Source organism: Cynocephalus volans, chromosome 6 (genome assembly GCF_027409185.1).
Source record: "Cynocephalus volans isolate mCynVol1 chromosome 6, mCynVol1.pri, whole genome shotgun sequence".
Classification (NCBI taxonomy): Eukaryota; Metazoa; Chordata; class Mammalia; order Dermoptera; family Cynocephalidae; genus Cynocephalus; species Cynocephalus volans.
This window is the reverse complement of record NC_084465.1, coordinates 132,641,433-132,662,117: the sequence shown is the minus strand read 5'-3', so window position 1 is coordinate 132,662,117 and position 20,685 is coordinate 132,641,433. Positions and strand designations below refer to the sequence as shown.

The 20,685-nt window shown below is 37.2% G+C and overlaps 1 protein-coding gene across 2 annotated transcripts in view; it reads right to left on the bottom strand.

Moving 5' to 3' along the window:
* Nucleotides 1-806: 806 nt before the first annotated feature.
* Nucleotides 807-20,685, bottom strand: part of CDC123 (cell division cycle 123) — a 48,184-nt gene continuing 28,305 nt past the window's right edge. For both annotated transcript variants that reach the window (XM_063099086.1, XM_063099084.1), the window contains 7 exons: nt 17,556-17,604; nt 16,390-16,465; nt 14,831-14,953; nt 13,836-13,864; nt 5,113-5,241; nt 1,656-1,793; nt 807-1,054 (listed from right to left, as the gene is read on the bottom strand). In XM_063099086.1, the coding sequence (XP_062955156.1) occupies nt 1,028-1,054; nt 1,656-1,793; nt 5,113-5,241; nt 13,836-13,864; nt 14,831-14,953; nt 16,390-16,465; nt 17,556-17,604 (571 nt within the window). In that variant the 3' untranslated portion in view covers nt 807-1,027. The remainder of the gene's footprint in view (nt 1,055-1,655; nt 1,794-5,112; nt 5,242-13,835; nt 13,865-14,830; nt 14,954-16,389; nt 16,466-17,555; nt 17,605-20,685) is intronic.

Genomic DNA, 20,685 nt, shown 5'->3' with positions numbered 1-20,685 from the left:
CTGTAACTGTGAAACCACACAAAAAGCTATAGATTTTCAGATAACCAAAAAAGAAATCACATCTTTCATCATTATATTATAGATAATCTGCTTTACATGCACAGTAAGGGGAAACTTTATTTTTCTGTCTTCCTACAGGCAGCACTTACATGTGTTCTTGTATGTTGAGAAACACATCTTCGATGAGTAAAATATTCTTTGATACCACATTAGATAGATATCCTGGGAAACTGTAATGTTTATATCCTTCAAGTTGCTCAGTGATGTAAAAGTAGAGGACTCAGCAGAATGTCTTGGCACATAGTAAATTATACACTGTTGATACCATCACCACCACTTAGGGAACTGAAGAATAATTTACTAAAATAGTGGCCTTTTAAAGAAAATCAAGCTACCTCCTCGAAAATTCCAGTATTTCTTTAAAAGGCCAAATTATAATGAAATCTGTGATAGTTCTACTAGTATATAGTAAGGTGGTTGTAGTATACTAAAAATTTCAAGGTTACTGGATAGTTTAGGAAGTCTTTGTTTTTTAGCTATACCCAAACTGAAGCTAAACTGAAAGGCAAATTATATGAAAATTCTCAAAGCAGGAAAACTATTTTCTATAGTAATATAAGACTCTGTTTTTTAAATTGAAAAGTAACGATTAAGGAAGAATCCGTTTCTGTGTAACAAATATAAATGTGCCCATCTACCTGATAGGTATAAAAATATCAGTACAAGAAATATAGCTAAATCTGAGTATACTAAGGCAGAAGAGCAACATATTTCATTGGAAGTGTTTTACAATCAGAACAGTATGGTTTCCTATGTTTAAGATCTATTTATTATGTTATGTTTACAAGTAGCAAAGTCCCTCCATCTTTCCAGGTGAATATACATGAATATAAAAAGCTGTTGGCTTCTACACTGCCCGCCCCCACCCCCATCCGATCTGGGTCAACAGGAAGTCGTGGCTTATACGCAGCCTCCTGGAGTAGCAATGGTTTCCTCTTTAACTTGGGCTTGAACTCTAACACTCTAATCAGTCATCCTCTTGCTGATTTCTTTTCTGTCAAAGGAAACCAAGAGAACATTAAAACAACACATTGCAATTGGGATATTTGTTCAGCCAAGATCACTTTTTCTGTCATCAAGTATAACTTTCTAGAGGCCCTGGCAAAAGATGTGGTTGAAAATTACCATGGAAAAATATGCCCTAACTGATTCATTAGACTAGTTTACCACTTTGGCTCCTGTGCAAATTATCCTCAGACATTTGAATATTTTCTACTCGTTCTCCCATATGGAAAACACTCCCACACAGAAATACAAATATTCACATTTCCCTTGGAGTAACCATATCAGAGAACTGATCTTCTCATAGACCTATAACAATATACATACTTTCTTCAAAGTAAATAGTATTATAAAATTTTTTCAAGAAGCATGTACATCATAAAAACATTTTCTATCATTCTAATCAATAAATTATTCCTTCAGCTTACATTTCATATTCATTATAAAATAATCTAACTGGTAATTCTGTTCCTGTAATTCATAATCATCAAATAAAAGTCTAGGTGGTATAAGACTAAAATGAATTATTACAAAGCCAAGTTGCAAAACAATTTGAAAAGATGAACAGTATTCTAAATATGCATAAACTGTACCAGTTTAAGGAAGTCTATTAGTTTGTGAGCATCTTCCCCAGTAGAAAGGTCTACAAAGTCCTTGGGCAGTCGATAGCTTAGATAGGGGCTAGGCTGGACTGTCACCTCACTGTTGGTGCAACGGAAAGCTGGAGAATCCTTTACAAATGAAAAAAAAGAAAGTCCGTGAGGAATTTTTTTTGGGGTCTATTCTCCTAAGTAAAAAATATCCTAGCATAACAATTTCAACTCCATGTTCTCTTCTGTACTAGATAAGAAAATAAGATTCTAAAGTAAAGAAGGCACCAAGGTTTTGAAATAATTCTACATATTCACTAGAAAATCTGAAGAGTATCCCCATGGAGAAGTAGGCTGATCCCTAAATGCCACCAGAGTGCAACCATTCAGTGCCACAAGTGGGTTATGGATTATGGATCTGAGTGGGCCAGGGCCTGAGGCCAGTCATCCCTGACCTGGAGCAATCCCATATAAGCCAGAATGCTTTATAAATATTATGTTTTACAGGTATGCAGTTGGGAAGTACTGTCTTACAGAAGAGTTAATAGTGAGAGCAAATGAGTGATTTGAATTCCTTAACACTTTTGTACTTCTTGTAGGTCATTTAATTTACTTGTGTATCTTTCACATCATCTATGTAAACCTGCAAATTCCAGTATTAGGTTTAACGAGTCTTTGCATTCTTTAATGTACTTGCTTAGACTCTTGCATATAATATTTACATGTTTCCTTGTGCCAAAAAGGATTTCAGAGACGAAAAGCTTTGGGTTTGGACTTCCTGGGTGGCAGAAAGTTAGGTGAGGATGGACAGTGTCCAGCAGAAGGAGACAGGCTGGCAACTTGAATGGATCAGGACCACGGAGCCCTAGAGAGCAGGCCACATTTCATGATAGACACACAGACTGATCATCTGACAGTTATGAAACACCTACTTTGTGCTGGACTTTGTTCTGGGTTGGGAGATAAATTGGTAAATAAGTCTGGGAAACAGTAAGCAAGCAAACAAATAAATTAGCAAGATCATTTTAGGTAGTAAAAAGTGTTAGTGTTATGGAAATAGAGAAACAGGGCACTATACTAGGAAGATGACAATGTAGACTACTTTAGAGGGATGGTCAGGTAAGACCTCGCTATGGGGGTGACATCTGGGCTGTGAAGTGACTAGGGTGAGAGCATCCTTGGGAGGGCGCAGGAGCAGAACTGTCTTGGAAGACAGTGCAAACATGAGGGCAAAGACCTAAAGCCAGGTGGGCTTTGCAGCTTCGTGGAACACAGGGACAGCAGGTCTGTGTGGCCTGAGCCCGGGGGAGACAGGCAGGCGGTGATGCTGGGGAAGGAGGCAGCAGCCAGCTCCTGGTTCCCTTTTGTCATGCCCCAACTGCCAGTATTTAGAAGAAATAAACAGATAGATAAAGGATTTCAGTCACAGTTAACCTTGTACAAACTGCTTCTGTCCAATAATTGTGTCCCTCATATTTAAAAATAACACCTGTGCTGGATAATTTACATTCTCCTTTCATGTCTCCCAGATTTAATGGCCCACCACTGTAAGATGCCCACAGGGACAAAATTCCCGCATTCATTAATCTGACAAACATTAATTGTGCCTGACATTGTGCTAAGCCCTGCAGACGCATCAAGAACAAGAGAGACACACCACCCCTGTTCTCAGAAACTGGCAGTCTAACGCAGGACGTGGGCAAGTCAACAGGCAGCTTGGCAAGTGCCATTGTAGGGTAAATACTGATCTGACTCAGAGCTGGAGACACAGGGCCAGAGAGGGCCCAGGACAGAGCGATGATGAGAGGAAATGTTTCAGAGATGGGCAGAAGAAAAGATGCTCACAATAAAAGCAAAGCAGCAACCAGGAAAGCAGGAAGAGCCCCAGGAGGACAGTGGGTGTCACAGAAGCAAGAATAAGAAAGAGGGTGATGTGTTTGAGTCCCACCAGGTGATGCAGGAGGAGGAAAACTGCATCATTCGCTGGTACTCGCAAGAAGCCACTAGAGGCCTTGCCAAGAGTGGGTTCTGGTGAGTGGCAGGCAGAAGCCAACAGCAGAGGACTGAGGAGTGTGCAGGTGATACAGGTGACAGGCAACAGGCAGCAGGAGGGACAACTGTCTAAGTAAGCTGGCTGTCATGAGGTGCAACTGCTGAGGGTTTACAAAAAGCACGTCAGGTGACAGCCTGAGGGAAACCAGGATGCTCCCACTTCTGTAAAAGAGTGTGTGTGTGTGTGTGTGTGTGTGTGCGTGTGTGCGCGCACGTGCGTGTGTGTGCGCACGCGCGCGTACAAAACAGAGAAGCCTGGAAGAATACTACTGAAGTGGTAAGGATGGCTACTCCTAGGTAGTAGGGTTTCAAGTCCTGCTTCTTTCTAATTCTCTCTGACTGTTTTCTTAAATGATCACGGAAAACCAACACTATTTTCGAAAAGATTAAATGTTCACAAGATAATACTAAATGAAAAACTCTGGATACACAATTGCATATATAGCATAACCTCATTTACTTAAAAAGGTTTATGCGTATGTATAAATATGTGTTATAGACTAAAATGTAAAAAGCAGCTCAAAAGGCGGTAGGATTGTAGGTGATTTTATATTTTTCTGTAAAAATGAGCATGCATTACTTTTACAGGGAGATTAAAGCAATACAAAGTTATTGCTTAAAGAAAGTTTGGCAGTAAAGGTGAAGAGAAAGGAGAGAGTAGCTGGGTGGAGAAATGGGGTGGAAGGTTTTGTTTTTTCAGTTGAAAGATACCTGAACCCAGCTACATCCTCATGGACAGGAGCTGGTAGAAAGGAAGAGAATTGAAAACTAGCACAAGGTATATGAAGAGCAGAGGGAGAGGTTAGAGTTAGGAGGGGTGGGTGAGTTTTCAGGATGGATGACAATTCAATTGAGTGAATTCTCATCAGTGAATTCTCTCTTCCCACGAAGGAGGAAGTGAAATCATCTGAGGAAGGGAGGGATGATGGGAGGGAAGACTTGAGGAGCATGGAGAAGGTGTGAACTAGCCACTGCAGATAATGCAAGAGAAAGGATACTAGGGAAACTGGCTGTAAAGCCAGAGGTCATGACCGCGATGACACCACTCTGTGCTGTGGGCCTCGCTCTCCATCTGCGTGCACAGCAGAGGCAAGGTCAGAACAGACGGATGTGTGAACTGGCCCAGGGTTGAGATTCCTCCAGGTGGGGCGTGACAGAAGGAGCAGAGAGAAAGAAAAAGAACTAGAAAAAATGTACCAGATGGTCACTATTTCTTTATATGAAGTAAAATGAATGAAACACAGTGTACACCCTTCTTGATCACCTCCATGGGCAAGTCACTATCAGTGAATCTATGCGTTTCCCAGGGATCCTGGTCATTGCCTTTCCATGTCTCTAAAGAACAAGCAAGCAACTACTCAGTGGATTAAAAAGGGTTTCTTTAAGTCTTCTTTGAAAAGAGTCTTACCTGCTCCTGAGCATCTCCTTCACTAAAATCACCTTTTAAGTTTTTCCCAGATATCAGTTCTTCCCAAGTAAACAGTAGTGAATCTGTGACTTCACCAAATGGATTAAAGTCAATTAGCCACACCTTCCCCTGTTATACACAGAGAAAAAATTAAGTATAAAATAAAAAGAGTCTATATTCTGTCTTATTTGAATGATGTTCTCCATGTTATTTTCCCCAAAAGACAATATTAAAAATCTTACAACTTATTTCAAAAGATAGTTCCTCCAGGTCCCATCTGAGAAAGGGCCACCTGTCTAGGTAAAGTAGACAAAGGTCTAAAGGAAAAGTCACCTCTGAAGGCAGAGAGGGGACCCAGGAAGGAAAAGCCCTGATGATGACATGTCTTCCAACTCCTGCTTCATGTCACATTAGAATCTTATGTCAAAAATCCAAGCAGTAAAAAGGAAAATGTCACAAACAGGTGCACCTGCCATGATATGACTGAACTGCTTCCGAGAGTGTCTTCAATGCTACTTTCAGTGCAACTTTCTGGGCAGAGGCAGGGAGAAGCTAGCAGCTCTCACAGCACCTTCTGATTCCTGAAAGGCTGCTGTGCAGGGTGGGTTTTTATTAACAAACTACAAGAAGTATGGAAATGCTCAGTTTTCTTTAAATATTAATGTCATATTTATTTTGTCTGTATGATAGAGCTTCATAGCATATAAAGGGGAGATGGGAAAAAAAAAATCAACCTTTGAAAGAAATTTCTACCTTCTTCTATTCTGAGAATCCAGCTGGGCAACCAGATGGACTCTAGCTTCAGGGAAAGAACACTTCTGACCTGGTCAGACTGCAGATGGTTAGAGACAGGTGCACCAAGGAAGAAACTGGAGGGGCACTGACATAGCACCGCTGGGCAATGTGTGCAAGTCCTTCCCACAGAGGAGGGCCAATGCCTTTGCTCACAAAAATTTACGTGACTGTAGGAGATGAATGTTTCCTTGAAATTGTTATCTTGGTTCCTTCTGATTTTTCTCATTGAAACATTCACGTTTGCACACCATTTTGCTGTTAGTAATTTTTCCTATAAATGTGTAGCTGTCATGTCTTGATCATACAATAAAAATTACATATGTCTAAGGAACAAGACTGCTGAGCCAGCATTACTAATATCTAGCCCAGCTTCTCACCTGGGTGAAAGCAAAATTGGAAAATAAAACCTCTTATTAGGCTTGCTTCAAACATCAGAAACTTCCAGTAAGTGACAGAGAATTATTATGGGAAGTTTTCACCATGCTCCATTTGGGTGATTTTCTTATTGCATACAATCCCCAGGAGAAATCCTACAAATGGCTCTTGCTGCCTGTGATGTTTCCTCATCTCAATTTGGCACCCACTTCTACATTCCTGGACTACAGGAAATCATATCAGCCTCCTGTTAACTTCTTGGTATGGTGTCAGCTTTCTTTTGGGGGGGCTATTACTAAGATGTCTTTGATATGCTGTATGTTATATTAACAAAATGGATATTTTCTACCATCCAAACCCCTTCTACCTGACTTTTTATAACCGGTAAAACCATCTCATTATTAAAAGAAAAAACAACCACGGAACCTGTTAGTATAGAAATACTGAGCTCTATAAAGCAAAAATAAGCCACACTGCAAAAAACCAAAACATACTTAAAAACAAAAAAGAATCACCACAATTAGCTGGCAGACTTTGCTCTACAGTTCAGAAGTAATCCTCTAATATAAAATAATAAAATAAAACTGGTTGCAATCAGGCAGAAAACAAGGATTAGGATTTTACAGCTATAACATGTTTTTCATGTGAAATCTCAAACAAAAAACATCCTGGCAAATTAATTCTGTTTTTAGGGAATCCATAAGAAAAGTGCAGTCATAACAGCATTCCTTATACCTACTAACTGACCATCCACCTACCCAAATAAATTTCTATGTGCCAGACACTGTGTTAGGCATTGGAGTATAAACATCAGTAACAAAGAAATCTATTCCTTCAAAGAGCTCAGCCTCTGTCAGGATGCCCCCCCCCCCCAATTCAGAACATAAAATGATCCAGCAATTACAATACAGAGGGTAATCTGCTTTAACAGAGGCAAGAACAGGGTATTATGAGACTCCAGTGGTGTATCCGAGAACCTGGCTAAATCTGCATGTTGAGGCTGAAGAAGCTTCCCACAGTAACTTGGAATTTGAAGGATAATAGTGATGATAATCCCGGTGGAAGAAGGAAAAGTAGACGATTTCAGAGAAACCAGCAAGAACACTAAAACCTAACATGTGCAAAGGCCATGCGATGATGGCCCCATTCCAGGAAAGGATATTTCGGCTAGAGTATAAAACACATGAGGGCTCCAGAGACATAGTGGGCTAAGGTAACTTTAAACACCTCCTGTTCCAAACAGGATGAAATTCACATTAAAATAATCCTTTTAAATATACAAATGAGATTATAAGAAGAAAGGCTAATTCACAGGAGTCAGAAATTAAGAGGATCCTGAAAAGCAGAGCTAGGTGTACAAACTGATGCTGTGGGAAAACTTAGAAGGGTTTTCTTCCCGGGAACCCAAGGGCATGGGTTTTAACATGCACAGAGGACAAGGAGACTGGCCATGAGGAAGGGAATCAGAACTAAGAAGTGAACTTCAGAGGGCTGCAACCTCAGTAAAGGGAGTATAAGGAAAAAATCCTAAAGACTGGAATAGGAGGCAACGAAGTTGTCCTTCTGTGACTGGGTTCTGGGGAGCATGGTAGAAGCAAATGAAATATTTGAAATTTAAGATCTTTGAGATTCTCACAAATAAAAATAATAAGTTCACTAAAGATGAACTCAAAGTAAAAGAAATGAATTGATTTACAAAACCAAAGGGAAACAAACAACATGAATAAAAGTCTGCAACTACAACAAGCTCCAGGAACTTGGCAAAGTCATCATCAATCTGAAGGACAATATAAAATAAAGGTATTGGCATTAGGACAACTGGGTAAAAATCTAAATTAAGACAAACTTGGATCCACATTGCATACCAAATAGACAAATGGAAAAATGCCAGATAGATCAAAGATCTAAATGTAAAATGAGAAATCTTAATAAAGGAATTAGACAAAAAACATGGGGAAGTATTTTTTTAATTATGACAAATTCAAATGCCATAAAAGAAATAATTATATATTTGATCTTCTTCATGGCAAAAGAGTAATGACAAACTGGAATGGTCACAGACAAAGGTCTAATCTCTGTAATATATAAAGAGCTCCTGTATTTTGAGGAAAATAAACAAGACAATAGAAAAAAATGGAAAAGACATGAAGCCACAGTTCACGGAAATAACCCTTAAATATATGAAAAGATAAACTTCATCCTCCCTCAATAAAAAAACTAGAAATTGAAATTGTACTGAAATATCACTTCTCTACCAAAATCACCCAAAAAACCCTAAGTTTGCCCATGCAGTCTGTTGGCAAGCTTTGAGGAAACACGCAGGAACTGTCATACATTCTTGGTGGGATTTTCTGGCATAACTTCTATGGAGGGTAACTCACAATACCAACCAAAATTAAAACACATTTAACCTTTTGAGCCAGCAATCCCACTTCTAGGAATTCAACCTGTAGATATACCTGCACATGTATGAAAGGATGTGTGGATTATTCATCACAGCACAGCTTGCAAAAGACTATAAACAACCCATGTGTTCATTGACAGGGAAGTGGTTAAACAAACTCCATAGTATATCCACATAATGAAATACTATGCCATTGTAAGCAACTCGAAAGCTCTGCAAGAGATACTGTCTTTTAAAAAGCAAGGTGCAGAGTGTATATCATATGCTGACTCCTGCATTAAAAAGATGGAAAAAAATTGGTTTATTGCTTTATTTCGCCTCAAGAAATGCTGAAAGCATACATAAGAAATTATCAAAGTGCACCTGTAGAAGTGCAGAGGGACAGGGACTACAGTGAGACTTCCTACACATATTTTCACATTGACTTGATTTTCAAACAATGTGAATGTGTTATCAATTAAAAATTTAAACATGACTCAGTAGGTTTTACAGAGAGTAGGTGCCAGGGGCTAGAGTACTGGGAGGGTCATGAGGGCAGTCTGGAGAGTGATGGAGCAGTTCTACATCTTCATTGTGGTGGTGGTTATAGGACTGGATGTGTTTGTCCAAACTCAGAACTCTACACTAAAAAGGATGAATTTTACTATATGTACATCACATTGCAAAAAATATGACCCCACCAAAATCAGTAGTTTTCAGTAATTAAAAATATAAAAGAAATCAAAACTCTAAGATACACTATTAAAAAAAAAAAAAGAACAGGCAGATCTGAAAAGGAATAAAATAGAATCTTAAAATGAAAAACTATAGTTGATAAAATTTAAAACTTAATCGATAGGTTAAATGTATCTGATCAGACATAGCTGAAGGAGAACTGGTAAACTAGAAGATATATCTGAGAAAATTATACAACACAGGACAGAGAAAGAGGCAGAAAATGAGAAGTTAAGAGAAATGGAGAAAAAGTGAGAAGCTCTAACAAACCCCTAACAAGAGTTCAAAAGGACAGAAGAGAGAAAAGAAAAGGGAAATGTTTTAAAAGATAATAGCTGAGAACTCTCCTCATTCGACAAAGGGAAAAAACTCTTACAGACTTAAAAAGCATGACCAAAAAGGCCAAAAAACAAAAAAAGACAAAAAAGAAGGAATGCAAAGCAAAGCCAGATGACAGTGGAACGGCATCTTCAAAGTGCTGAGTCAACAGAACTGGTCACCTGAAAATTCTATACCCAGCTAAGCCTGTCACTCAAGCATGAAGGCTAAACAACACCCTTTTCAGCCAATGGCTGAGGAAACTACTAAAGGATACACTACGAGAAAGAAACTGGATCCACAAAGAAGTGAGAGGCAAGAAGCACTGGTGAACAAAGAAACTGAATAATGACTAACTTAGGGGGTATAAAAACAAGGTGGAAATAAAAAATCAGAAATCACATGCAAGACAAAGGTAGGTAGTTCCTTACCAGTATTCTAAGGTCTTTACAACATGAGGGCAATAGGAAGTGAAATTAACTTCAGAGTTTATTAAATATCCATATTAAGATTTAATGGTAACTACCAAAATAACAGGAGTTAAAAACAAAACTTCAGGGCCGACCCCGTGGCTCACTCGGGAGAGTGCGGCGCTGGGAGCGCAGTGGCGCTCCTGCCCGCGGGTTCAGATCTGCGCTCACCAGCTGAGCGAGGTGCGAGTGACACCAAGCCAAGGGTTGCAATCCCCTTACTGGTCACAAAAAAGACAAAAACAAAACAAAACTTCAAAATCATTTGGGGGTGGGGGAAGTGGGGCAGGTTGGAAAACAATAAGGAAAATGTAGTCATCTAAATACGAGGAAAAAAAAAAAAAAAAAAAACAAGGAAAAGCAAATAGAAAACTCAAAATAAGACAGTGGCAAACATTCAAATATCAAATACAATAAATGTAAACTAAACTCACCAGTTAAAACCAAAAATCGTCAGTGATTAAAAAAACAGAACCCAGCAATATGCTATTTACGAGATTCATGCACACACCTAAAACATAACTAAAAATAAAAGGATGAAAAAGATAAATTCTAAGATTAAAAAAAAAACACCTATAATAATACTACTAACAGACAAAATACACTTTAATGCAAAACACACAAGAGCATTGTATTAGGGATAAAGAGGGTCCCTACCTAATCATGAGAATTCACTGGGAAAATGAAACCATTCTGAACTAGCATTTGTCTAAGAACATAACTTCAAAGTATATAATACAAAAACTGACAGAATTAGAAAGCAAGAGATTTTAACATACCTTGCTCAATAACAGACAGATCAAGCAGACAAAAAATTAGGAAAGATATAGATTTTTTTCATGGTTTTTAAAGTTGGTTTTTTTAAAAAAAACATTTTAATGTGAAAGTTCAAACATACCCAAAAGTAGACAAATAGTATAAAGAACCCCATGTACCTGCCACTTAACAGTTACCAATTCATGGCCAATCTTGATTCATCTTATTCTCATAGTAAGAGCCCACCACAGCAAATAGTCAAATAATTAGCCTTAGAAGAGCCATTTTGTAGAACACAGCTTTAAGCAGAATGCTAGCCATAAAGAAGTCTTTTTGTAACTTTGGTTCACAGCAATAGCTCATACAAAAATGCTATAACACTTAGAAAAGCAAGATAATAAGAGCTAATCAGTAACTTGCGAACTAACCATAATTCCTTTGAAGTCTCAGCTGTCTGGGAAAATTGTTTGCCAGACAATGCCCATGTCCCAAGGATGAGTTGAAGAGTTACAAGACTGACCATGAGATAACAAAAGCCCAGAGTCTTCAAGATTACAGGTAGCAACCTCCTGACGGGAATAACCTCCCCACTTTGTTTCCCACACTTTTCCCTTTAAAAAACCTTGCTGATGCTCCTGAGCCTTTGAGGCAGTTTTAGTCTTTCTCCTCAGGTGCCTGATAATAAAGCTTCCAAACCTTGCATCAACACTGGACTGTCAGGTCTTTCATTTCTAGCAAAAGGGTGGCTGAACTTGGTACCTGTAACACCATCCCATCTCCCAAAACCTTTATTATTTTGAAGGAATCCTTAGACATCATTTCATCTGTATGATATAGAAGACTTTAACTACACTACCAACAAGCTTAATCTGAAGACATATACAAAATACTTCACACTTTAAATACTGTACTTTCTTTTTCAATCACACATAAGACCAAGTGTATTATGATCACTTAAGGAGCTTCTTAAAATACATATTCCAAGGCCACATCCCAGACCTACTGAATGGGTGGGCCACTGCTTTGATATGTTAGAATCTGCCAACACCAAGTCTACTTGTCTAGTCACCGTAAGAAATTAGACATATCAAAGTGTTGCCAAGTCCAAACACACATCAGTCATATTTCATGTAAGAAACTACCACAAAAGAGTTAGCTTTCCACAAGAATAGCCAAGAAATTATATATTCAAGAAAGTACCTAACATACTCTGATACAAGTGCCATTGAGCAAGTGCAAATGAGTTTTACAGCATGATTTAGAACTCTTAGAAACTGGCATGTTTCCCACTTTTAAAAATGCAAATAGTTTCAGTTCTGTAAGATCACATGTACTTAGGTACATGTCCAACTTCACTTAAGACATTCTTAACTCTTTTACTAAATTAAACATTTGCACCTATCTGTCAGTCCCACTAAATTATGGCAAATCAGGACATTTGCCAGAGATATATATATTGAGAGACCTTGGCAAATTCCAACATTTTTCAAACGTATAATTGCCTCAGTTTTAGTACCTGTAAAATACGGGCAAATAATATATACCTCACAAAATTACATGGATTAAGTGAGGTATCAAATTAAATGAATAAAGCCCTTCTGAGTAATGAGCATATTCAGGGAAATGGGGGATAAACTCCTCCAAGATTGGAGTTTACCTTGTTTGAAGCTTCTTGTTAGAAATGCACATTACAGGCACTCAATTAATGTTGGCTGCATGAATGATTTGGCTTGGCCAATGTCCATCGGTTAGAAGCAGAGCCGGAGCTAGAGTCATGGGCTCCTCTTGTTAGATCAGGTTCCTATCCATTCCATCACACTGGCTTCCCATCCTTCTCTAAGGATTATTTCCACACAGTTGAAATTTTGCCAAGTGACATCCTTCTTCTTTGCCAAATGTCAGTTTATAGCCCCCTCTCTCTCTCTCATTTTTTTTGTGATTGGTTGGTATGAGGATCTGAACCCTTGACCTTGGTGTTATAACTCTGTGCTCTAACCAACTGAGCTAACCAGCCAGCATTTCTAACTCTTAATAGATATCATCATCCTTGAAGACAGAAAGATGTTTTTTTACTTAACAGAGTTAAGTAAATAGTTATTTGGGGACAGGACCATATGGGCCATATCCTTTTGTCCAAAAAATGATTCAAAGGTACAACATGCCTCACTATGATGAGGCTGATCCGAGCACGGAAAGGGAGTGAGGAATACTCTCTTGGTGTGTGGGTAACATATTGGAAAACACATCTACTATCTTCTTAAGAGATAAGTCAAAAAGCAGTAATCACAGGACAACATTTAGTGACCTAAACTTCTTTGAAAAGATTACATGTCTTGCCCAGTGAAATCTCTGCTGTAGGAATTCTTTAAGGCAGATTTTTGTTTTCTTTTTCACTACAGAAGTTTTTGCCATTTTTAAAGCATAAATTTAAACTTTAAATTTTAAATTTAAAGAATAAATGTAGACTACTCTAATCCTCATCTTCAATCTAAACGTGACTCGAATCATGCTAAGAATCTTTTAATTGACTAAAAATAATTATTTGAATATCAAATGACAAATCCCTGGCCATATTTAAGTATGCAAACTTTACTATTTTAAGCAGGCCCAGACCTTAGACAAAAACATAAAGTAGGAGGTAAAATGGCCATTTACCCACTTGTTAAATTAGTAATCCCTAAGACTGTGGCACATAATTATTTGAGATATGATGTTTCCTAATGTCAGGTACATTTTAAAGGGAGACTGTGACCATTGTGAATTTCAAACATCTTAGTTTGAGAAAATATTTTTTGAGCAGTAGATCTTTCACACACATAATGGCTGTGTACACTGCTTGCTTGTAAGCCCTGCCCTGATTTTAAAGCATATCAAGTATAGTTTTTACTTACCCTACTGTCTCTATATATATCGAATACAACTGTAAAGGAGAAAAAAACTCGAAGTTATTAATGAACTGATATTTTCATGATCCAGGTCTCCTTTTGAAAATAAAAGTGCAATTTATTACTAGTTAATAAAACAGCAGAATATAATTGACCTTGCAGACTCAATGCTTCTAAATCTCAAAACTTCAAATATAAAAAGGCATCCTGCAATGTTTTATTTACATCACTTTGCTTTCTTTTTCTCTATTTCCAACATTAATCTCTTATATTTAAAAATTCAAACCAAACATCAACATCATCTCAACCAGTTCAGCACTATAAAATGGTTATAAGGGAATGAAGGAAGCTGCCACTGAGGAAAGTAGTAGTGAAAGGAGCATTAGTCACTTATTTTGAAATAAAATGAGTAAAATTTATAATAATAAAGCATAAAATCTAACTATGCTTATGGCATGATCCATCTTTTTAAAAATCAAATCTATCAAGATTCCAGTCTTGGCTAGCAGAGAAAATGTAAATCATAACATATAATTTTAAGATGTATGAAAACTCTCTCACACAATATTCTTTCAATTCCTAAAAACAACCCACAGTTGTTTACTTTGTAATTGGTGCTGTGTTTGATCATTCAAGCAAAGAAGCTAGAAATGTAGGACTATGTTCTCTGTAGATAAACCCTTTGAAACAGAAGGGTACTTCCAAAAGGTGTGGAAAGATCTGTATTATCTTAATCCTATTTTTCCATGAACTTTTTGAAAGACCTCATACACAATCAAACATCTAAAACAACGGGAGAGAGAACTGTCTTGGTATTAAAAATGGGTTCTAATTAAATGAGGTGAAATTAACACACAAACCATCAGCAATACCAAATAGTATCACAGTAAAAAGCTTATATAACAGTATTTTAAATCCAGTTTTTAAAATATGCACCACAGTGAAATAAGGTGCAGTAATATTATGTATTTCATTTCATTGGGTCAATAAAAAATACTCACAGTCTTCATCTAAGAATTTATACTGTATGTGTTTCTTGAAAAAGTCTTGTATGCCTCTGCAAATTTCTTCCTTTTGTTTAGAAATATGATCATAGTATTGTGTGTAGTCCCTTTGAGAAATACCTGATGAGAAAAATATTTTACATTCTGTTACTATACAATATTCTTTTCAAAAACACCAGCATATGATTTAAACTTTTTTTTTTAAAGAACCATGAAAGCAGATCAGCAGACCGGTCTGATGAATACTACATTACACATTATTTAGCCTTTACTTCTGTTATTGGGCATGTTTCACTTATTTCTGTTACTGGGCAGCTGCACAGATTCACATGGATAGGCAAATTGTAAAGTTCATGTTGCCATGCATTCTTACTTTTGCAGTTATTTTCATTTAGTACAATGGAAAAAATTCAAAGTCATAAAACGACCTGTTATCTCAAAAATAAAAGAAGCAATTTTAAACTTGTAAGCATAATCAATTGCTGCTGCTTTGATTTTTCTAAGGAAGCCTCTAAAAATTGGTATTCTCTTCCTCTTTCTTTGGGAAAATTTAAAATATCCCTCACCACATGCCTGCCATATTCATATTGTACTTCATAGAATCTGCACTCTATTTTTCTTGTTCATACATGCTACTCTGCCTTCACAAGCCTGATCTTTCAAGCCATGGAAAAGTAAACATTGCTTTTTCCAAAGTGACTTGCTTATATTATTCCAAATACATTAAAGGGACTATTATACAAACTCCCTCAATTTGCTCTAGTCCTAGGAAAAAGGTCTCTGCTCTGAAGTAAGGGCTTCCAATTCCTTGATTAAGGAATTTGATACGTGCTGCTATGACTGTCTTCATTAGCATACTTATACTGAAGTTTTTTTCAAGAATATTTAACAATACAATAAATTCAAACATCCTGAGTTTCTTTTAGTTAGGTTAATAAATTTCAACATCACATTCAATGAATAAATCGTGTTCATTTGATTCTATTCAAATTACACTTTTCTTGGTTGAAGATAAATTTTACTTCATGGAAAACATTCATAGATAAAAAAGAACAAATTATCTTTAATATTTAACTTGAATAAATCATAGCAACCTGAGAGGAAAGAAAATGGGTGACTTTTAGAGTAACTTGTCCACATATTTTCTCTTGCTAGAGTAATAAACAGTGCCCCAATAACAGAAATAAACATTCAAAACATGGCTTTCTATTTTGCCTAAAATAAGCAATCTATTGTTAGTAACACTTAGGAAAGTCTCAAACAGAAAGCTGGTAATATTACACATATTCTAAATCAGGAATGGTAATGGCCATCACTTTCACCTCTGGAATCCAGAAAGACATGATTAATTGACAATACCTTTTCTCTGTGGAAATTGAATATGGCCTCAGGATCCTTATCAACACAGCATTCTAGAGAGTCAGAGCCAACTGGTGGAACCTGAGATTTAAACTGATCTACATCCCTGTCCTAATTACTAGAAATTTACTTCCATCAAAAGCTTGTCTTTTTTTAAAGATCACTTGAAAGATTTTCAAGGGTAAAAAAAAGCTCACCAATAAGCTTATTTTCCTTGACAAAACATCGGAACTCAGCCCCAGGAATTAATTCACACCATTTTCGGAGAACAAGCTGTAGACGAAGGAAAAAATGTAACAGGACTATGTAGTAAGATCTAATAGACAATTTTATGCCAAGAGTGTATCTTAATTGCCATTATCAAATGGTTTTTAAAAAAATGAGGCATCATAAAACATTCTTGACATAAGATGTAGGGAACAGAGTTGTGATCTATTATTCTAATAAGCAGGGAAAATTGTGCTAAAATTCTCCATGACAGAATGCACCTTTGTCACTTCTCATTTACTGTGAGAATTCTGATGTAATTCACAACACCAAAGGTGACTACATCAAATCTTATTACCATTGTGCTACAAGGTGCCCTGTAATTCACATGTTCTGTACCCCTTTAGGAATATCAAAAAATAAAATAATTCAATGTTATTGACCTTAAGCATCACTCTATAATCCTTACTCTGATATAATTATTATTAAGGTTTATCACAAAAAATCACTATAACCCTTTCCATGATTTTCTCATTATTTAAAAGCAAACCAATTCTGTCAGTAGCCCAGGTCATAAATAGGTCTTTTATTACTGTAATTAATAATTATTTAATATATAAACTGTCAAGTACTATCGAATTACTGCAAATTTAGAAATAGAACAGTTGACAAATGTATGCTTCTCTTTGTGTTTTTAAAATGTTCTTTGCAGACAACCAGTCCTGTTATGCTGCAGCATTAACTGATAATAAACGGCGAACACACCCACCCTCCCTATCCTGCACACACCTCTTTGCCCTTCAAGACCTGTGAGATGGAACTTGAAGTACTCTAGGTTAAAAACAATCAAATTCAGATAAGTGAAGAGTATAAAGGTGTTTTTTTTTTTTTACAGACTATGTATATTCTGTAGCATGTGTATACTCTATGTGTATATATATGCTATATATGTATTCTATATATATTCTTTTATATGTATGATATATTTCACACATTTAAAAATTCAGTGGCTCTAGGTTCCCAGAGAAACCAAATCCAAAACAAAATTTTTTTAAACCAAAAAATTTCATTCATTTCACTTAAGAATAAATAGTAATTCTCAACACATCTTCACCTAGGATTATCAATGTCATCAAGGAAAATAAAAGTTTCTTACCTCATATTCCATACAAGGATCTGGAGAATCATCAGTACAATGAACAAATCTTTGGAGGGAAAAAAGGCAACTGAATCAGTTTTTTTTTTCTTTCTGGTGTCAGTTTACACAAACACGTTACTTATATGTAACATGAGAGTAATGTTTTATTAAAAGCATCCAGAAACAGGAAACTAATTCAAATCTGGTGAACATTTACTAAGCATTATTCAATGCTACGCATTAGCCTAGGCACCCTGAGATGTCAACTCATTTATTCCTCAAAACATTGTGAGCTATTATAATCACAACAAAAGTGTCATCTCCATTTTTCTATCAAGAAGCAAAGAAACTGAGACCCAGAAAAGTCCAAATTTGGCAATTAAGCCAGGACTATAACTCAAATGGCCTAACTCCAGATTCTCAATGAAGGCAAGAAGGCACGGGCATCGTATACATTCGCACGTGTTCATCCTAGGTCTAAGCCAGCAGTAGACATTTACTCTGTCAACATTAATTCTGCCATCAAAGCCACACAGGTGATCTAAGGCTTCTCCTCACATGCCATTTAAAAAAAAAATTTGATAGAACTATTCAGTCTTCCATTAAGTATACTGCTTCCCCCTCTAAAAATCTTTAGTTTCGTGAACAATATTTCATATCATTTAGTAATTGCCTATCTATGCCCCTGGGTTAGGCACTGGGAATGCTAAAATAACTAAGACTCCTTTGTCCTTTAGGAGGTTAGTCTGGTGGAGAAAGTAGATAAAGAATTTCAAGACACTGGGAAAAATAAAATACTCTGACAGCACAAAAGGAGAACTGATCAGCTGTCTGTTGGGTGTGGGAGGGAGGGGAGGTGGTAATCAAGAAGGGGTCTGTGTTTAAGGCAAAGAGAAGCGTGCTAAGGCAAGAGGGAAGTGAGAGATGTCACGTGGTCTTCAGAGAACTACGGAGATCAGCACAAATAGAGTGCAGAGTGCAAGGGAGAAAGTGCAAAAAGATGGGGTTGGACAGGAATTGTGGACAAGGAGGAGTATCCAGACCATGAAAGGTCTTATCTGCCTACCTACAGAGGCTGTGCTTTATTATACAGACTACGGGGAGCTAAAAAGTTTCTAAATATGCGAAGGAGATCATTACATTCAGGCTTTAAGAATCTCAGTATGGCAATGGCACTGGATAGTCTGGGGGAAAGGACAACCTGGAAGGCAGAGACACTAGTTAGGAAGCTTGTTGCTATAGTCTCAGTGAGAGATGAGGGTCTAATTAAGGCAATGGGAGTGGAGGGGGAGTGGAGAAGCACTACATAAAGAAAGTCAGGAGACACAGTCAATATAACTTGGTGACTGGCTGAAAGGGAGGGAGGAGGGAGAAAGAGGCCAGGGTGACTCTGGGGTATCTGGCTTTGATGACCAGCCAGATGCTGATGGCAATGCCATTCACTGACACAGAAGGAAAAGCAGGTGGTGTGGGGTGAGCAAAGATGGGGGACAACTATATTCAGGTGTGTAGAACTGGAGACATCTCTGGGAGAACCATACAGAGAGGTCTCGTAAGCAACTGGAAATAAGGAAACTCAAAAGAGAGGGAGGAGCTGAAGGTAATTATTTGCAAGTAATAATCATATGGGTATGAGAGCCAAAGTCAAGGAAGTAGAAGCGATCGCCTCAGGCAGATGGCAGAATCCTGGGAATACCACAAAAGCGTGAGCACAAAAGAAAAGACACAAGAGAGGAAGTCTAATGTACTAGATACAGGAGAGGAATGAGAAAGTGGCACCCTGAAAGTCAAGGGAAGAGGGTTTCAATGAGGAAATGGTGAAATGACTCAAATGACCCTGAAAAGGAAGTCAAAGACTGTCCGGTAGATCTGGTGACTTCTGCCAGGGCAATTTCAGAGTGTGCCTGCAAAGGTGGAAACTGGATTGCAGAGAACCAAGCAACGAACAGGAGGAAGAAAACAAAAATAAAAAAGACTTCACAGGAGCTTGACTATGAAAGGTAGGACAGAGAGGGGCAAGGAAAGGTAACATTTAGGTGGCTGTCTTTAGTTTTTGTTTTTGAGTCTTTAAGAATGACATGAATCAGCAGGGAGGGTTTCACAATAGAAGAAAGAAAAAGAAAGGAAGTGAGGTGGCTTATAGGAGAGCACTTTGAAAAGTTCATGGAGAGATTTGTATAATATTTTAATTCTATTTTACACAAACGTTTTGAAGTGCCCTTGTGTATATAATACATAACTTGCAGTATATAATTTGTAATATATACCACACATATAACTTGCGGTCGAGAGACATTTTTAAAAAAATGCACAAAACAAAAAATACTTTTAAAGATGTCGTAAGCCATTTACAAGTAAAACTGAGTTTGAAAAGCTTTTTAATTTCCCTGAATATGTGATTAAGTTGGTATTCCCACAATCGTTTATGATTTATACTACAAACAATAACAAGTTTAGTTTACTTGACTGAATGAAATCCTGAGAAAACAGAACTTCTATTATCACTGATAACTGGGCACTGACTGATACAATCTGCACTGTAAAGATAGGTACACGTAGCATGTGTTCTTAAAAAGTCAGTGGGTGCTGCCCAGTTAGCTCAGTTGGTTAGAGCACAGCCTTGTAATACCAAGGTCACAGGTTCGGATCCCCGAACTGAACAGCTGCCAAGAAAAAAAAAGTCAGTGGGTTTCCTCTATATTAGTGGACGTTACTTACTGAACACTTATTATGTGCCAGGTAGTGTATAAAGCATTTTACACTTGCCATTTCATTTAATCCCTGCAATAATCATTAGATATAATGCTATTATTATTATTCAAATTTATTACATGAGGATATACCAAGGCTCAGATAGATGAGAAAAGTGGGGAAGAGGATTCTAAACCACCTGTCACACCATTTCCCTAACGAATGGAGGTTCTAGAGCTGCTATTAAAGCTGTCACATTAAGTTAAAAACAAAACAAAACAAAAAAATACAAATATCAGAAGAACTTTAGGCTCAAGCAGAATATCTGCTAAAAAGAAAAAAATACTACCATTAACCAAATCCTATTTCCACAATGTAAGATGAATTTTCCAAAATACCAATGTGTTATACATTTAATTGCACAATGGTGCTATTTTGAGAACTCATTTTTATCTGG